We start from the raw sequence: 20,474 nt of genomic DNA on the forward strand, positions 1-20,474 counted from the left end.
TCCCCAAATGACGATGAAAGCTGGCATAACCAGCAAAACGTAACTTTCAGCCACCAGTTAACGTATGTGCACACCGTTTAACGTAGTGTGGTGAAAAAGAAATGTAATGTATTACCTTTTACTATTGATACAACCGTATTACTTTCTGTGAGTAGCTCGTTTAACGATATATCATTTAAATTTAAAACAGAAAAACAGCTGATCCAGGTAAATGAGATATCTACTCCAGTTTACAATTGTCAATAGCCATACAGTGTAAACGTGATTTACCTCATTTTTATCCTTTAGTGCGTCACCCAGCCGAGTGTAGTGAGTTACACTTTCTTTGTCGTACGGCCATTTCTCAAAAGTACTGTCGTCGTAGACGATTTTGAATTCCAAATCTGATTGTGCATCTGCAGCATACATTTACAATTAACATTTAAATAACCTTCTATTTGTGTTCTTGAAGGCATTGTGAATTGTACGCTTACGAGTCGAATATTACTGGAACATAGGCTTCCGTGGTCAGAGCAGAATTATAGAACTTTTTCGTCTATCAATCTGTGAGAATACCTTCCAACATAGCGTTGTATTTATTTGTCGTAATAATGTTTTATATTGTTTCTTAACAAAATTATATGATACAAGCAGAGTACCCGCCCTTCGTACGGCGTTGGCATATAATTATAAAATGCTTATAGCAGTTATACTCAAGCTTTGCGTTTAAAATATGGTAGCAGAACACATTTTGATAACATTTGCTTCTTTTTAATTTCGGTATTCTATAGTATTACACATCTACCATAGCCATAATGTTCTACCACTTCACCTTAACAATAGAGAAAAATTAATTTATTAAACATTGGCAAAATATTACAAATTATTCATGAAGTTAAAAACATAAATATAACTGTAAACAATCCTACTTTAAAATTTCTCATTGCATATCACAGTTTTTGTTGCTGTTTAAATTAGCTGTTTGCATAATGCAAAAACAAACTATAGTGCTGCACGCTGTTGGTAAATTGTATGGCTTTTAATGATTTTGCATAGCATAGAACCTTTGCCTATTAATAATGATAGAACCAACTTTTTTAGTTTAAACAGCTGACTAAATTCTTTTATTTCCATTAAATATTAACACTCATAAGGTTAACATGGGGAACTACAGAGCCACTGATTTAAACCCAAAAGGATTTTTGAGATAAGAATATGCCTATAATAGATGTTAATTGGGATTATAAGATATCATGTCAAATTTCAGCCCAATCCATCCAGTAGTTTATGCGTGATTGAGCAACACACACACTCAAAAGCACAAACTCACAAACTGTAAGATTTATAATATATTATAAAATAGATAATAGATAATAGATGTTCTGTAGATGTTTCAAAAATGTTCCTTTTTTGAGAAATTATTATGACGTACATTTCACAAACTATGTTCACCCAAAGAAGAAGATGTATAGAGTTCCAAAAAAACTTTTTTTTATGATCAAACATCTTCAACAATCACAAAATCTCGTAGAATATTCCTTATAAAAGTAAATTAGCAGCCTTTTACCCCAAATAATCTACCAAAGCCCTTTTCGGGAAGATGATAACAAAATAATTTATAGCCGTTCATATAAATTCTATAACTTTCTAGGAAATTTAAAATTTTTTAAGAATTTATATTTTTTGTTATTGAGATTTATATAAAAGCATAACTGAGACGCTGTATTCATACGAAACTAACGAAACCCCAAAATAAAAATTATTTAACATACTTAACATACTACAAAATTATATTTCTTTTCGTTCATATTTCAAGACATTAATGGTACTAACCATATCAACCTACCTGAATTGACTCATATACTCACATTTATCCTCAACTTTGACGTAACAGTCCCTATCTATCCTCTGGTGTTCATGTAGGAACCCCAACGCATGCATCATCTCATGTATAACTGACTCCCTATCGAAGCATTCATCCCCCAGGGTTATTATGGATATTATCCCTTTTTTTTGCTTTTTCATCACCCACCTCCCTTGTATAACAGTCAGTGACCTTTTTAGAGTAGGCAAACTCCAATGATTTCCGCAGACCTTCAGCGTACGGGTTTTTCTCTACCCACCGTAGACATGTTTTGTTCTGTATTTGATTTATGTGGTTTAATATATGATTATACTGACCATAAGCTGAAAAAGAATTTTAACTGTAGGAAAAAAGTGCATTTGTTTAATATTTTTTAAAGAAACTCGATTTAAAGGTCTAGCCTTTTTACCATGATGATTTCCTACTAGCTTACTGTAATGCAGTTCCCAAAACATAGTCTAAACATAATGCAAGGGTACAACATGATTATGGGTTGACCGTGAGCTTTCAGCTCCAGTCTGTTGTTCGGAAATATTCTTGTTGCGAACAAAGAAGAAGCCGAATAGCGAGCAGTGTGCAATTCAAATCACACAGGGCAAAAAAGTCTTACCCCACCGTTTATGTTGACCGGTTATTATACTTAAATCACACAATCACAATTAGTAAACATAATTAAGTTTGAATTATTTTTTGGGCAACAACCAAATTTAAATTTAAGTAAAAAGCTTATGCGTTTTAATTATTCTATTATAAAAAATAAATAAAATAAAAAATAAAAATAAAATAGTTCATACTCCATTGTAAGTAAGATATTTGCTAAAATGTATACAACACACATTTGTCGAAAACACTTCATTATTATATTTGAGTAAACCCTAATTTTTTCTTAAAACTTTGTTTTTCGCACTTATGTGACCAACGTACTTACTGAACCCATAATGAATGCTGTATGTAATCGTGTTTTTGGGCCAACATCCCATTTGCTTTTGCAGAGGCTTATAAAACTTATCCCTCGTCGTCATTTTCTTCCAAGCATTATCAAATTCAGTTTGAGTGTACTTAGGCGAATAACCGAAACTGTTTATAAAAAATGAACACATAACATGAACAAATAATATATTATGCATTATACTAAGCAAAGTTTAGTGACACTAATATCAAGAACAAAAACTTATGATTTTTAAATGGACAAATTACGCGATAGCTGTGTTCATTGCTTTTGTTATTAATCTACATTTTGTCGACGGAGCGATGAACATAAAGACTTATATAGCAATGGGAGATGAGGTTTGAAATATTATTGTCTATACGGTTAAACTATTCTTTAACTGTATAGTGAATACGGGTCATTACGAGAAATTAATAGAACCAGCGTAAATCTTTTTTTACAATTCATGTGTTAGTTGTATTCATAAAATATATACCCCCACCGCAGCAAACCTGCAGATTAGCGAATTTCCATTTACCTGATTGGATTTACACCAAATTGGATTTACACTCTTCACATTAAATTGCTTTGTAAGTTTTATAATGCGTGGAATAATTTTCCTATAGTTACGTGTTTTTGACAAAGTGGACTTCCTTGCACTGTTTGTAGGACGCAAAGTAGCTAATTTCTTCATTTACTTACTTTTTCCGCTCTTTTTTTGCTGCACTGCTTTTTCCACACTACAGTATTTTAAACAAACAACACAAAACATCGTGCTTTTATATGGCACATAATGCGTGTACGCTTGAAAATAGGTTGACAACATAAGACACTATGACTACAATCAGCTGGTGCAGCGTTTCCCATGTCGTTAGATTTAACCTAACCTAAAAATCGTTTTGTATAGTGTTTGAAAGACTAATTATTTAATGCTTTATATTAGTTGTAGGAAAAATATAATGTGAGACGGAAGTACAACGTGTCTTTGCTGCACTCAAGAAACTTAGTAGTAACTTAAAGATAAACTTAATAGTAAACTTTACTCTCGTGTGCAGCAAAGTACCACTTTGCACACTACCTACACAAATACTATTGCAATTAACTACGTTCCAAGTTTATACAACTACACAGCTACGTCAATACAATTCATTTCAGTACATACACTGAGAAATATAGTAAAAATGAAAGGTTATGCACTCATTGTATTGTTTACGTTTTAGTGAAAATGAGACGTTTCTTGCAAAGTCTGCGTAATGAACATTTGTTATCACAACAAACTTACTTAGTTCTCTAAATGATAAATAGCAGCTTTGAGAGAACTGTTAGTTAAAATTAACGCTTTAGCACCCGTACTAAATGTAAAACACAAAATAATTAAATACTATGAACATTACTGATTCAATACATAAGTTTATGGTTGGTTAAAATGTTTACACCGTTTAGTTGATTTACTAGATTATAATAATTTAAAATCCTACAACTAAGGAGATAAATTCCTTCAAGAACTAGTTCGCTCCTTTTCATGGTGACCAATGAATAGTTTTCAAGCAAGTTTACAGACCTTTAAGGTTTGGACTGATTTTCAATAAAAGAATAGTTAGCCTACTTCGTTACCAAAGCTCGACAAATTATGTACCAAAATACCCATTATGTAGGATCAAGATAAGAAGCCTGAATAACACACGAATTCAAATTACATGACCAGAGGTTACTTATAACTAAATATGTATGATATGTTCTTTATTTGCGTTCTGTGGCTTGTATGATGGACTATACAGTAATAATAAAATGTTAAGCACAAAGTATGTATTTAAATAACTGAGCTTTAAGAAAATTTTTAATTGTGGAATTTAAATGCTGTTGCAATTAAAAGGCAAAAGTATTTTTTAAACTTTAAACAAAACTTTAGATATTTCGTAAGTTTTGTTTACTATTGGATGTAATCGGTCAGACATTATAAAACGGTTTAGTTTTCTTGTTTTTGCCTCTAAAGTTTTTGATGAAATTAATACGCTACAAAGAGGATCAAAACTCTTAAAATATAAGCTAGTAATAATTAGTTGATGTTTTTGATTGGATAAAATATAAATAAATAAAAATTAAACTCGCAATTTATCTTAAATTTACCAGATTTAAAAGTGGGACAGAAAAAAATGAATTCTGTGTGAAAACCATGAATCAAGGCTTTAAATAGCTACTATACTCAAGGGTAAATCTGTGTCACACATAGGGTCGTATTTGATTAATTTAATAGATTTGGCTGCTAGTCAAGACCACATGTTTCATTTAATGAAGTAAGCAACTCAGAGCTCTCTATGAGACGTTGATCTTTATATGTTATTTTTACTATGGAAATTTGAATTTTGCATGCTTAAAGTTCCTGACGTTACTCTGCAATGTCAAATAATTATTCCCAAGGCCCCCCTAATTATAAATTAAGATAATTATTAAGATTACCCCTATCTTAATAAAATGAATATTATATTTATTTATTTAGCACCTCCCCCCCCACTGCAGCAAACCTGCGGACTAAGCGTTATTTGCCCTATTGGCATTTCAATCAGTATTTAAAAAGAACATTCTATTGCCAAGCACTTAGTTTTGTTGCTACAAGAACGGGAATTGTACTATGTTTTGCAATTATGCTTAGTATAAAATAAATACATTTGCTACTTTTAAAAATCTATAAACAAGAAAAATACAGTAGTTTACTTATTATCCTAAAAAGTTTAATTGGAATATTTAATTTGCCGTTTTTTTATTCACCCCCGTACCAATAAGTGTACAACAAAGCTCCAATACACTAAATTATTAAAGAACGTGTTATTAAAAAATATAAAAACTAAGTATATAATTTATTTTTCTCAAAGACGTTTTCAAGTTATTTGTCATATAAAACTGTCAAAGGTTAGGGCACTTAATAATATTCAATGTTTACTAGATGCATTCAATTTTATTATTCTTAGATATTACAATACATTGAATCCTAATTTATAACAGCTTACTAAACATATTGACTTTTAATATATGCAATCAATATTTTAGGTTTGATTGTTTTAAAAACAATACGGAGAAAAGGTAAGTAAAGCTACATTTCTCGTAAATTGTATATTATGTTTATTTTACCTATCAAAAGCCTACCAACTACACTGTAAATACCCCATGATACGCCAAGCTAACAACTTTTACTAATGATGCAACGGGACATCTCAGCCCCATGTAATAGTTGTCGTAAATTTTAAAATCTAAATTATCGTAGTTGATTAGAGCCACCAACGGATTATGCTGATGAAAATTACTGATTTATTTGAAATACGTGAAATTTTCTACCATTTCAAACGAATGGAATTCCTTATTGTGAGCTTAAGCAAATGACCCATCAACAACCAATAATAAGGTAGAAAATGGAATTTTATACACTAGCGCATTCTATAAGTGGCACGCACAACTTCTTTTGCTAACAAAACAACTTGTAAGAGCTGGTTCATACAGATGCCTACTTCAGAAACCAATAATAATTTAATAATTGATCATATCCTTATTATTATATAATCCATCTTAAATAATTGATAATAGTCAATTATAACAACCACGGGTACAGAACAGCCACCCTTTACGTGGGGTTCGGTTTGACCTTGTTTTTGGCTATGTCTACATAAAGCTCCTTGCATCCCGACTTCACTTCTTCTTCTTCAGTGTCCTTACACATTTTCGGTTGTATGTCACAGAAGTCTGGAGCTCCGCAGTAGCGATACTTGATCTTGTGCACGTCCAGACATGTCAGGAGGCCTGTCCTGTGTCCGATCTGGCCCCAACTTCCAAAGGAGTCCCCTAGTCGGTATTGAAAGAAGAGCCCACCGAACGGCTACAAAAAATCAAATGTATAAGGTTGATAGTTTAATGCCTTAATAATATCCTCATCATAGTAATCAATACACATCATAGACTAACCAACGAAAGTAGACTTCTTATCCCACTGTAAATTTTTAAGCTCGCTAGTGTCGACATAATCTTTTTCTATTATTTTAGGGTTAATTTCATTATTTGTGCTTTACTGTTTGGTTATCAGGGTGCAAGTAATTTTTATGATTATATAGTTTAATTTGGTTAAACGAGGTTTTCAATGACAAAAAACCAGTTGTAAACAAAATCCGACATCCATAGTGCACCGGACAGAACTAACAATAAGATTTTCTTCATCTGATCCATAATTACCGTTATATTTGTGTTTCAATACCTGTAAACCCCAATTTACTGGTACCAGTAAAATATCGAATAGGATACAGCTTTGATTCCCTCACTAAGTTTGACTGTGTAGAATAACTTTGTTTTTACTGTTTGGTATGCAGCAACAGAAGTACAACGTCTGTTTAATCTCAATTCCCAGCAACAGCATCCATTGCAACGAATTTTGAACAATTTAAACTTTGGGAGACGAAGTAACAAAACTACTTTCGAATGATCACATGTTTTAAGGGCGTCAAATTAGAAATCCGAGTTGTTATAGGATATTATATTTTATAGACTATATGCTATTTTACATACGACTACGTTTTCAGCTAGCAGTTTCAGTCCAGTTCTTAGAATCGAAAACATTGACTTAATCGCATTGTTTACCTTTCCAACAGCAATTTTTTACTTTAGAACACGAAGAACGTACCAATGAGGTTGAAGAATTGAGAGAAAGGAGTAAAATTTTAATGTTTTGAACTGTAACTAATCAGCTGTTAAGACCAATTTAATTGTTATGGATAGTGCAACAATGTAAAAAAACAAATTTAATGACTAGTGTTAATTGGTGTCTGCTACAATGATTCATTGCATCACTGTCAGTAGCAATGAGAAGCTGTAAATAACCCCTATTAGAAGTTAAGAGTAGTAATTGAACAACTGTCGTAATTAAACTTTTTGTGAGTGGTTCGTTCAACAATGTGCCATTAATATTCAAAATCAAAAACAGCTGATCCAGGTAATTGAGATATCTACTTCAGTTTCCAAATGTCAATAGGATAACTATATGAACAAGATTTGTTACCTCATCTTTATCCCTAAGCGCGTAGCTCAAACGAGTGTAGTGTGTTATGCTGCGTTTGTCGTAAGGCCATTTCTCAAACACATCGTCGTCGTAGACGATTTTGAAATCCAAATCCGATTTTGCATCTGTAGCATTCATTTTCAATTAAAATTCACATTACGTACTATTTGCGTGTTGAAGAATTCTTGTATTCAACGAGTGGAATGTTGATAGAATATTGGGTTCCGTGGTCAGAGCAAAATTATGAATCTTTGTGTTCGGGAAATGATTGCTTTAATTTATTTTGTGAGAATACCTGCTTACGTTGTGTTGTGATTTTTTCCTTCTAAACAATTTGTTGTGATATTACTGAGGAGGTAGCAAATATTTCCTTTTTATGGGAAAAATTTTGTAAAGTACAGTTGATGGAGTTTGTTCTCCCAAAGACAAATCTGCAAAGAGTTCCAGATGATGATGTCCATTATGATCAAACAACTACAACAAACACTGATTATGGTAAAAATTCCCCCCAAAAAATAAGAGAACAGTAATTTTATCAAATAATCCATTCAAAACTTTTTGAGTATAAAGGCAATATATCATTTACAGGTATTTTTGTGGTGAATATTTATTTCTCTATGATTTTTTCAAGCTTTATTATTTTCTAAAAGGGTAGACCTGAAGCTAAAGTGGTCTTTAGTTTTCTCTAATGGCCAATTTTTATTTGTAGATAGTGGAATTTGAGTCAAAAACTTCAAAGCATAACTATCACGGAGTTTGTATTAAAAACTAGTGAACCTCCCTGATATAAAACATTAACATGCTTCCCAAAATAACGAAATTAAGTTTTAATTCCTTTCACATTGAAAAACTAATGGTACTAACCTCATCAACTCACCTGTATTATCTCATGTACTCACATTTTTCTTTAACTATGACGTAACAGTCTCTATCTATCCTCTGGTGCTCATGCAGAAACCCCAACGCATGCAACATCTCATGTATAACTGACTCCCTAGGGAAGCAATCATCCCCCAGAGTTATTATAGATCTTATCTCTGATTTGGCATCACCCACCTCCCTTGTATAACAGTCCAGAGAGTCCTTCTTAGTGTGGACAAACTCCACTGATTTCCGCACACCTTTTAGAAGTTTCTTCTCTACCCACCGTAGACATGTTTTCTGTTGTATTTGATTTATGTGTCTTATTATATGTTCAATCTGAGCATGAGCTGAAAAATAACATTAAATTTAGGTAATAAAGTGCATTTGATTAAAATACTTTTTAAAGAAACACGATTCAAAGTGCTAGCCTTTTACTATGATGTTTTCCTATCATGCAAAATATTTTCCTATCATATTTTCAATTAAATTCCATGTGTGACCCTGAGCTGTTGGACATAATGTGAGAATAAATTACTTCGTGATCCTGTCACTGCTTGATAAAATATGTCAATTCAGGTACATAAGTAGAGTTAATCAGTAGTTAACATCGTAGATAAACACAGTACGAAATGGCACGAATAAATACATAAAACAATTAAAAATTTAAGAAACAGGCATGTTCTAACAAAATATAACCGACCGCACAGGTAGCAAGGGACAGAGTCTTCTGACGATGTTAACTACTGATCAACTCTACATATGTACCTGAAGCTGACGATGGTGTTTTAACATCGAAACATGTCCTGAATTAACATATTTTATTGAACTGTGACGGGATTACGTAAGTTATTACAAGTTAATACATTATAATAGTTTACTGTAATGCATTTTTAACAGGTTTCAAAACATAGCCACAAAGAATTATAGAATCTACATGGAAAACTCGTTTGTGGGATGACGTGAGCTTTCGGCTCTAGTATGTTGTTCGGAAATATACTTGTTACGAACAAGGAAGAGCCCGAGCGGCGAGTATTGTGCGGAAATTCCTATCGCACAGAGCATGAGGTCTTCCTCCATGGCGTTTAGTACATGAGGGTGTTGGACTTTGCCATATAGACACCAACGACTAGGGATAGTCCACCAGTTAGCATTGAGTATTTCCTCTGCCACTCATCCTATACTAATATCCATTCATACTTGACTTAAAATACCTACATTCCTATGGTCACCATGTCATAGTAAAGTATTGAAGTATTTTACTTCCCTGTAACAATATAAACAAAAATGCACTTAAAAGTAAAATCGCTTTAAAATGTTTTGGTAAGACTCTCTGTTAGTTAACATTACCTAAATCAACAGTATGGACAATAAGTGCTCATTTAGATATACCATTTACGATTGTAAGCTGTACTAGTACCTCAACTGATACAAATAAAAATTATTTAGCTTTTGAAAGTCAAATTACGTAAGTTATTTGCCGATTTTGTTCGTAAAAAGAATATAAATGTTTAAAATTCCTACATTTTAAAAGTATTTAAATATATACAAACAATACTATTGGTTTATTTGTGTGACCGATATCTCAAATCTTTTGACATATCCTTGCCTTTCAGTACGGTATTACTTGTTGGGGTGGAAGCTGTTTTTCAAATATTAATTCATTATTAGTAGCTCAAAAGAAAGTTGTCAGAATAATAATTGGACTTAGTAGAACTGACCACACATTTTTATATTTTAAGCAATTAGATATTTTACCTTTAAGATATTTGTATGTATATAAGGTTCTAAGGATATTTTTTATAAGAGGTGGTCATACATGTGGCAATATAAATATTTATTCCAATAGACTTAGGTTGCAAAGTCGAGTTTTAGGCCTCCTATTAAAAGCAACTAACGAAGCTTATCGTAGATTTTTTACTTTTTGTTAGTTACAATTTTTATAATATATTGTCACTCAAATTAACCCTTTGTAATTGTTTAAATAAATCTTTAACTGATTTAAGAATATGGCTCTTTTCTCATGAGGATGTGGAGTTTTGTTTTTGTAATTTTACTCAAGTTTTAAGTTTTGTTAACTAATCAGGTACCCTTATGAGCTGTTTTTTTTTATTTAAATATTTAGCGAGTATTACAAAGCACTCAAATTTGTTTTCTTAAAATTCAATCAATAACACCTTAATTTATATATATATATCAATAAAACGTTATTGTTTTGTATAATAGTCATATTATGTTAGTCAGGGAGTGGCAGCACTTACTGTCTTTGTGCGAGATGGTATCTCAACGCTATTAATTTCATGAGATACCTAACCACACATTTTTCTTATTTGTTTGAAATGTATTTTTGTTTTGTCATAATAAACGATTTAATGTAGTTTTAACTGTAAGATTTTATTTATATGTTAATTTAGAAATACTTTGTAATACCTTGTATTTGTAACTTTGTTTTGTAAAAAATATGTTTAATAAAAAATCTTTAAAAATCATGAATATGTCATTAGATCGATTTAAAGGTAGTTCTCTTTGATTACAAATCTATATGTTAATAGGCAACCATGTTTCTTTAAAAATTTGTATTTACCTTTAAAACACTTGACACTTATTTGACCAACGTACTTACTGAACCCATCCAATATGGTGTATGGAATGGTGTTTGTGGGCCAACATCCTCTTTGCTTTTCTAGAGGCTTAAAAAACGTTTCCCTCTTAATCATTTTCTTCCAAGCATTATCAATTTCATATTGAGTGTACTTATATCCGAAACCACTTATAACAAATGAACACATAACATGAACAAATATTATTTTATGCATTATACTAAGCAGAGTTTAGTAACAATAATATCAAGATTATATTAATGGATGTTAAAGGGATTAATCACGTGATAGTGTTCATTGTTAATTTGATTATTAATCTACGTTTTGTCGATGAAGCGATGAACATAAAGACGTATATAATGTAATGTATATAATGTAGTAATGTGAGATAATGTTAGAATGTAATGTCTATACAGTTAAACAATTTTCAAGCTGTATTAGTTGTTTTTTTAATACGATTCATTACAAGCACTCGATAGAACCAGCAAAACTTTTTTTACAATAAATGTGTTGTATTCATAAAATATATTACTCTTCCCATTAAAATACTTTGTCGGTCGTATAATATATAGTATAATCTATACATACGTTTGTAATGGTATGAGTATTATTTACAGTAGTACGTTCACATGATCGGTTCTATGTTTATGTGAAAAGTAAATGTTTTGTCCCTAAAAGGTATTCTTTCAATATGAATATGATTCAAGCAACACTAGTAAATCGACGACATGTCCATTCATAAGTTATTGTGTGTGATATACCCCATGAAAACGTACTCACTGTAAAAGCATTGGAATGCGGTTCATTTATCAAATATCCAAAAGTTGAACATTTTTCGATTCTTGAAGATGCAAATGTGAAAATAGGTTTGTAGAAATGTATTAAACGTTTAATATTATCAAGCTTATAGTCAGTTTGGATTTCCAACATTAACAGAGCATTGTGAATTAAAATGTTTTCATGTTCTTAAACAATAAACAATTGTTTCGAATATTTTTCTACAGGAATGTGTGACTTCACCAGTTGTGTGAAGTCTATCATTTCAGGTACACTGAGCTTAATCTCAATGTGTATTAAACGTTGTCTTTGTAATAAGGTGTTGCTTTAAAGTCTTGACAATAAACATTTGTTATCACATCAAACTCACTTAACTCTCTCTAAGTGATAAATATCAGCTTAAAGGGATCTGTACGTTACAAATTACATCTGTAGCTTAGGTTTAACGTGAATTCTTACTTATTTACTGTCTTAGTTCTTAATGATTATATTTATACTAGAGGTCGCCCAACGGTCGAAAACTCGACCAAAAATATGTGTACAGAATTCTCTATTATTACCCCACACTGTAAATTAAACACATGATATGAATTTCTTCCATTTGTTTTGATTTTCTGTGTATATTTAGTTGTTATTTCGTCACTAGCATGGCAACCCATAAGGTCTATGTTTTTAAAATATTTTAAATCCATTTTTTGTGGTAATTTTTTTAACCTATTTTAATTTATAGGGCTTCTGCATATCTATAGGAAAATGAATAACTTTCCAACAGTATGCGTAGATTTTCCGGGGATGCGGAATACTATCCTCCGGAAAACTACCCCCCCCCCCCAGGTGAAACGTGACGTCACAAATCTGCCTGCTAACTAACCAATATGGAAGCCGTGTCCACGACTGAAATACTACCCCCCCCCCCTAGACAAATCATGCTATGTAATTTTAATTTTAATTCGAGTAATTGCGTTGGATAATAGAAAAGGTATGTGGTAAATATAAAACAGATTTTCGAAATGTTACAGCAAGTTTGGTTGGTTAGGTTAGGTTAGGTTAGGTTAGAACTGTTTGACAACTAAATTTGAGTGTCCGTGACTGGAAAACTGCCCCCCCGGTCTCTGACGTCAATATTACGTAGGAACCTGCTTGGGGGGTAGTTTTCCGGGGGGCCGATTTTCCCAGCGATGCACGCCAGCTGAGAAAAGGGTTTAAAGAAACATGCTTGCCTATGGATTTGTGAAGGAAAAATATAAGGTTTTTCATTTTCCACAACAGAGTTCATTTTATAAGGTATTACGATAGAGATTCATGTGTCCGAAAAAGTGTTTTGTATAGTATTTGTACATCTTCTTGTCGTGTTAAGCAATTATTTTTACAGCGGTTATAAATATTGCAAAAATAAAAATTGACTATATAGTTTTTGAAAATATATTTTTTTGCCAAAGACTTAACAGTTTCTTCATAGCAACTTAAATTCCAATACCACTTAAGAAATGTTTATACATTCAGAAAGAGTTGTTGTGTCTCTCAATTGTAGTTAGCTTTTGATTCAGCATAGTCTATGCTGAATCCATCTATCTGTTGTTTTTCATTATATCTTAACCTTCGACATGCTAAGGTATCGTTTTTTTATCATCTAAACCTACCATTGTTTATAACACGGACAACAACAAACATTTAAAATGAACAGTTAGTTGTGCGTAGGAACATAATAAATTAAATAGTTTTTATTTTATTGAAGGTATTATCCTATAAAAATTCATTTAATATTTTTTTTATAGCCCAAGAAAATTAGGAAACATAGAGGGACAAATCTATGTATTCCCATTTTTTTCAAAAATGTGTCTGGGAGGGTCCCCTAATGAATATATGATAGGTGAGAATAAAATCACCCTGCCACTCTCTAGTAGTGGGTGGTGTAAATGCCCCAACTTGCGGACGGCGTGTCGTAGCTTAAATTGTTCAATGTAAAAGTTAAAGCTTATTAAATTTGCTACACCTTTGATCATATACATTATTAGTGTAAGAGGCATAATTTCTGAGATATCCACGCTCAAAAAAATACCTTGTTCGAAAAAAGATTTTCACCTCACATTTTCCGTTAAAATCTTAATTTTTCTCCTTCCTTGTTATTTTTTAGAAATATTAACGGGAAGAAGGTTGTAGAGAATTAAATTTACTTCTATAATATATACAAATATGTAAGTAGGAAGATTTAGGTAAAAGTTACAGCGTGTTTAAGATTAAAGAGTTAATCGTGATATACACAAATAATTAACAAGTCTTGTTTTTTTCTTTTCATTGCATGATTTGTATGGTTTCTTATAATTATTTAGGCCAAACATAAGTATATTTAAGATATAAAATGGTACAATAAGAAATGTAATCCTCTCCTGTTAGGGAAATCAACATTAGTCTAATAGTTACCTGAAAATATGGTTTGTAACCTGATTACTGTTTAAAAGGGGAGGAGGGAAAATGCGGATAATGAAAATGATTCTGTAAACTAGAACCAAAATTCAAATCACAACAGTTTTATTTATACCAACAGTTACCGAAACAAAGATTTAATACTATAATGTCCATGGTCTGACTCCTTTTGGACGAGAGGGTCCAACTTCTGTCCCTGAACCTAGTGTCATCTGGAACTGATAATCACTATCGAGGACATCTCCATCATCAAAGTTTTGGTTAGACTACATATCTGCTAATCTTAAGTACATTTGCAAAAATCAAGTACGAAATTTTCCGTGGGGTTGAATAAAGCAAGAGAACTTTCTTTCCGACAAGAAAAACAAGACTAGTCTCTGTACAATCATTGACTATATGTGAAGATGATGAGGAAGAAGACAATGAAAAAGGATGTTAATACTGTTCTATGAAACAGAGATCAATCTTTATCATAACATGAATTTGTGATGTATTTTCAGTGGCAAGAACTAGAATATTCAATTATAGAACTAATGTTACCTTAGTCTTTGTTCTTGCAAGAACAAAGGCTCAGTCAACATTAATTCAATAATTAAATATGAATTTATTTTGTATGTTTTAATTGTTTTAGCTTGGATCATCGTAATAAATAGATAACCTCTTTATTACGTTAAATTTACCTAACTATTACCAATTTTTAACTTAAATATACTTATATTTTATCTAACAAATTTTCAGAAACCATACAAATTGTGCAATAAATAAAATCAAAACTTGGCGACTATTTGTGTAATTCGTGATTTTCTCTTTTAATCTTAAAAACGATGTAACTTTATACCTACATCTTATCTATTTACATATTTGTATATATTATTGAAGTAAATTTAATTCTCTACAACCTTCTTTCCGTCAATATTTCTGAAAAATAACAAGGATGGAGAAAAAATAAGATTTTAACAAAAAATGTGAGGTGAAAATCTTTTTTCGAACATAATTTTTTTTTTTTTTTTTTTGAGTGCGGATATCTCAGAAACTATGCGTCTTTCATTAATAATGTATGCGATCAAAGTTGTAGCAAATTTAATAAGCTTTAACTTTTACATTAAACAATTTAAGCTACAATACGCCGTTTTCAGGTTATAAGCAAAAAACCGCAAATTGGGGCATTTACACCTCCCACCACCAGAGAGCGGCAGGGTGATTTTATTCTCACCTATCATATATTCATTAGGGGACCCTCCCCGACACATTTTTAAAAAAATTGGGAATACATAGATTTGTTCCTCTATTTTTCCTAATTTGGACTTATTTGCTTGAACTATTAGTTTAACATATGTTTAAATAAGAACTTTCTATCAATAATGCCGAATATGAAACAATAAACTCAGTATGATATCCTTACACTGGTTCATTTAACGAAGGGTTCAGCACCGTTATGATATGCAGCTTTATTAATCCGCGGGGAAAATTGATTATTCAGCCAAGTTTAACAAGATAAAGTTCGAAGTTTTAGTATGAGCCGTCTGTTGATCCTTTATTGGATTGAGGTGTGTTTAATATATTCAGCTGGTATGTAATTCTCTGTTTTATGATGTTAATGCAATACCAATTTACTCTTAGGTTAACTTTTGGTGTATTGACCATATACACATACACGTTTCTCTCACTACACATTTTATTGAAGTGAGTTTATTTGTCAAAAAACATAATCGTTGTTTGCAAGCTAGACCTTAGCTGTAAGAAAGACTTAGCTATAATTTACCGCTTGGCCTTTTGTAAGTTACAAAAGAAAAATGTTTTAGTCAGTGATACCTTCTAATTTATTCAAAACTCGTCAAATTATCAGAATAATCTAGTGGTTCTTATTAGTTTCCAGTATTTTAATCTATCTTATAATTTATCATTTGTTTTCTATATTTTATTTCAGATTAGTGTTTTTTTTTTCACATCGAGTAACTTAAAACGCTGTACAAAAATTAAAGTGACATGGAAAGCAGTAAGTTTTTTTTTTTAAATGTGAATTCAACAATTTACTTAACTTTTAAATATCTAATATCAACACAACAAATCAATTATAGTCATACATGTTACGGCTTACTAGCATTGCGTAGTTCAGGGTTATTACCATAACGGTACATTAATTTTGCATACTGCACATATTATCAATATTTCATAACTGGATGGAATAAATGTCGTTACGGATTATTACAGTCTTGATACAATAACAAATACAACGGTGCTGTGCTTAATAATACACGTTTAAGTACGGATTAGTATAATTATTGTATAGGCCTACGCGGTGCGCATTATTAAAATAATAGTATTCGAATTAGTATAGGCCTACATTCACTACTGTCAGACATAGTTAAGGGCAGATTTTCGAATATACATATTTCCCAATGTTTATGTAAATATAATTAGTTGAAGAGTGCCTTGGTTTTCCATTTTGTAGGTCCTTCAATCAATGAGGGACTTTGGTTTTTCCAATTTTTTCCAGTATTATTACCAAGTTTGAGATATATCGCACTCCCTAAAATGACCCTTGAGTAGTGAGCTGGTCTAGTGGTTCGAGCGCGAGACTTCGGTCCCTGAGGTTCGAATCTCGCCAAATCAACAATGGATTTTATCAAAGTAATAATGCCACAACCCCTACTTCTAGCCTGAAGTAATGTGAAAAAACAATCCCGGGCTCGTGCCTAGCGTTTTACGTTACCTTACTTACCTATGTGGCCACTCAAACCTCAGTAGGTTTTTGGCCTCACCAACAAGTCGTCACCTCTCTCTGTCTTCCATCCATTCTGTCTCTGCTCTTAGCTTCCCTATGTCTCTTCGCACCTGGTTCTGCCATCTTAGCCGAGGTCGTCCTTGTGGATATCTTCCCTAGCGTCTTAGGGCAAACAAGAAAAATAAATACCTTAAAGAATGACCCTGGTGCACGATAATGTTTAAAAGTTAGATTACCTATTTATGTCTGACTTGTTCATTCGGCACATAGTGTTCTTTTTAACTTGTTGTGATTAAGACCCAAAGTGAACCGAAAATTTCAACATTCTCAAATAATCACTTGTCGAAAAAATGTCCTACAACTAAATCTGGGCAGTCGGAATTCGTTCACTGTCGTAAATAGTTATAAATCTATGTTGGACTGAAGGTGCATATAAATAATAACCCTACCATCCATTACAGCCAATGGCTGCCACATTATTGTGTATCTGTGTCATGCTAATAGTTAACGCAAACTACTGCAATATAGAGGGTTATGTGGTATGCAATTGTAATGTAATTTATATGTCGTCCTGTTGTAGGGATGGGCTAATATTGGTTCATTAATATCATATTTAAGTGGGATAATTGATAGATTTAAGTATGGCAATTTGTTAAATAAAATGTATTCTATACCAACTACTCATCTATGATTTATTTTTTATCAGTCTCTTATAATTGTGTGTATTTTTTCCTCAGGTTGATAGAGTGAAAAAAAACTTATAAACATGCATCTTAATGTCCATTTTTATGTTTGTCGGTCAAATAGTTGTCTAATATTCAACCAAAATATTTATTAACTGTATTGATCTATGAAACAACGCACAAAACCATCCGAAGGAGTTTGTATCAATCCTTCAAATAAAAAGGTAAAATGAGATACAAATTTTAAAACTTTTAGTGACTATTAAATGTTTATTTGAAATATTAGCTTACGTAGGCCTATTAAAATTAACTCTTAAAAGTAGTAATGGTTGATTCGTTTCGAAACATTGACAGCAATCCCCTTAAATAAGTTTCTCTAAATATATTGGCTAATACACTGTAAAATAAATACAAAATTTACGCTACGGTTTACTCACTTAAGTACTAACCTGATGCAGTTGTTGTATTACTTAAGTTTGATGACAATTAAACCTATGTCATTGCCAAAACATTGACTTAACCTGTTTGCTACTGTATGCTGTATACAACGAACAAAACTGATTTTCGTTAATTTTCAACTTAATCGATTACTTACGATGAAAATACAATGTAAGTACTTATAGAGGAATAAATTTGCCTATTATCCTGTCTTAAAAAGAAATAAAAAGTGAATAAACATTTACAAATTATGTTTTTCAATGTATGCAGCATAAAGTTTTTTTTATTTTCTGATATAGACTATTGTTTACAAAAATTTGATTTTGAACCAGTTAACGGTTTGACTAGATTACTACAAGCAGCAGGAATTTACAAGGACCCAAAACAGGACAAAAATTAAAAGTTCCAACTTGTTGTTTAATTTATTAGTATATCGGTAATCAGCAGTTAGTTTATTTTAATATGAATATTGTTTATATGGAGTGGATACAGGAATGAAGACATTTTATTTAATGCATTTTCAGTTAGGAAGCAATATAGTACTTTATAAAGTGTTTCGTTTACTTTCATATTTTATAGGGTTGATCGAAATATTGGAAGACATTTATGCATTTGTTTACATTTTACATCTTTTGGGTTGGCTTAAAACAAAACATTACTAAATGATAAATCTCATTTTCTTCCTTTTATTGATATACTAGCTGACCCGGCGAACTTCGTATCGCCTAAGTTATAGGTTTCCCCTAAGACAGACCGATGGAAAGAAAGTACCGTTACGTTTAATTTTCAAGATGATCTCGTTCGCATCGCTCAATCACGTCCTGGTTGAAGTTCGTTCGCTACGCTCACTCACCTTTGAGTTGGAGCTCGTTCGCTACGCTCACTCACCTTTAGGTTGGAGCTCGTTCGCTGCGCTCACTTGCCTTCAGGTTAGCTCGTTCGCTACGCTCACTCACCTCCAGGTTGAAGTTCGTTCGCTACGCTCACTCACCTTTAGGTTGGAGCTCGTTCGCTGCGCTCACTTGCCTTCAGGTTAGCTCGTTCACTACGCTCACTCGCCTCCAGGTTGAAGTTCGTTCGCTACGCTCACTCACCTCTTGGTTGCAAATTAGCTGTTGTCATAAATGTAAAAGAAATAATAGTGCTGCACCCTGTTGGTAATCCTTGTAACTTTAATGCTATTGAACATCATAGAACAGAACCAACTTGTTTAATTGAAACAGCTGTTAAGATTCATTAATTCCATTTCTCATAAGGTTAACATGGGAAGCTCCAGAGCCACTGGGGCGGAGCCCTTTTAAGAATTTCGAAACGGGAAATAGTTTACGTCCGATTCGTATACCTACAGAATTTACACACCAAATTTCATAACGATCGGTGAAGTCGTTCCGGAGGAGTTTGCAGACAAACACAGTGACACGAGAATTTTATATATTAGATAAATATTAATCCTTACTTTACCACCTATAGAACTAAGAGAGCTTCATGCTTAAGTAACTCAAGTTTAACAAGCCTTGTCAGTAGGTCACGTGACTCTCTTGGCGGGAAACTTATCTCGTTAAACTTGAATAATCAATTCCGTCTTTGTCGTGTAATCAGCTGTTGAAACGCAAAAGCAACGTGTTTAAGCAAAATGGTTTTCAGCCATGACAGTTTTTAACTAGGATTTTCAATTTAATTCTTAGAATTAAAAAGATTAACTTTGCAGTATTGTTTACTTACTTTACAGCATTGTTTTGTTACTTTATATTACAAGATTTACCAATAAGGTTCAAGGATTGAGAGAAAAGAAGTAAAAATGTAATGCTTCGAACGTCAACTTATCAGCTGTTAAGGCCATTTAAATTTATTATAAAATTAATAAGTGTTTGGGACAATGGGTTATTGCATTACAATCAGTGGCAATGAGAGCATAATCTCTCTTAGAAGTTATGAGTAATGATTTTTGAAAAGTAATAACATTGTTAATATTTAATTTTTTGATATAATAAAGTAATCCATATTTAATTAGTATATGATTATTTGATAAAGTCAAGCTTAACTAAATATAATTGGATAACGAGGTATGGTTGGAATAATTAATTTTAATTAAACGTAATGCATATTAATACTTCAGCAATTGCATTGCACTGATATAAGTGATTGTCTTGTTTGTATTAA

General features: G+C 32.0%; 1 protein-coding gene and 1 long non-coding RNA gene across 2 annotated transcripts; both read right to left on the reverse strand.

Moving 5' to 3' along the window:
* Nucleotides 1-284: 284 nt before the first annotated feature.
* LOC128996213 (uncharacterized) lies at nucleotides 285-2,943 on the reverse strand. The gene is made up of 3 exons (XR_008491030.1): nucleotides 2,772-2,943; nucleotides 1,848-2,166; nucleotides 285-395 (listed from the first exon to the last, which is right to left on the reverse strand). It is a non-coding gene; the product is annotated as an uncharacterized LOC128996213 (long non-coding RNA).
* Nucleotides 2,944-6,384: 3,441 nt separating this feature from the next.
* LOC128996610 (zinc metalloproteinase nas-14-like) lies at nucleotides 6,385-17,316 on the reverse strand. The gene is made up of 4 exons (XM_054422014.1): nucleotides 17,235-17,316; nucleotides 8,706-9,017; nucleotides 7,807-7,931; nucleotides 6,385-6,636 (listed from the first exon to the last, which is right to left on the reverse strand). Exons 1-4 carry the CDS (start codon nucleotides 17,314-17,316, stop codon nucleotides 6,385-6,387), a joined length of 771 nt encoding a protein of 256 aa, XP_054277989.1.
* Between the last annotated feature and the right edge of the window lie 3,158 nt (nucleotides 17,317-20,474).

This window comes from Macrosteles quadrilineatus, unplaced genomic scaffold (assembly GCF_028750875.1).
Source record: "Macrosteles quadrilineatus isolate MER2022 unplaced genomic scaffold, UCM_ALF_1.0 Scaffold_6__1_contigs__length_79288215, whole genome shotgun sequence".
NCBI classification, from domain to species: Eukaryota; Metazoa; Arthropoda; class Insecta; order Hemiptera; family Cicadellidae; genus Macrosteles; species Macrosteles quadrilineatus.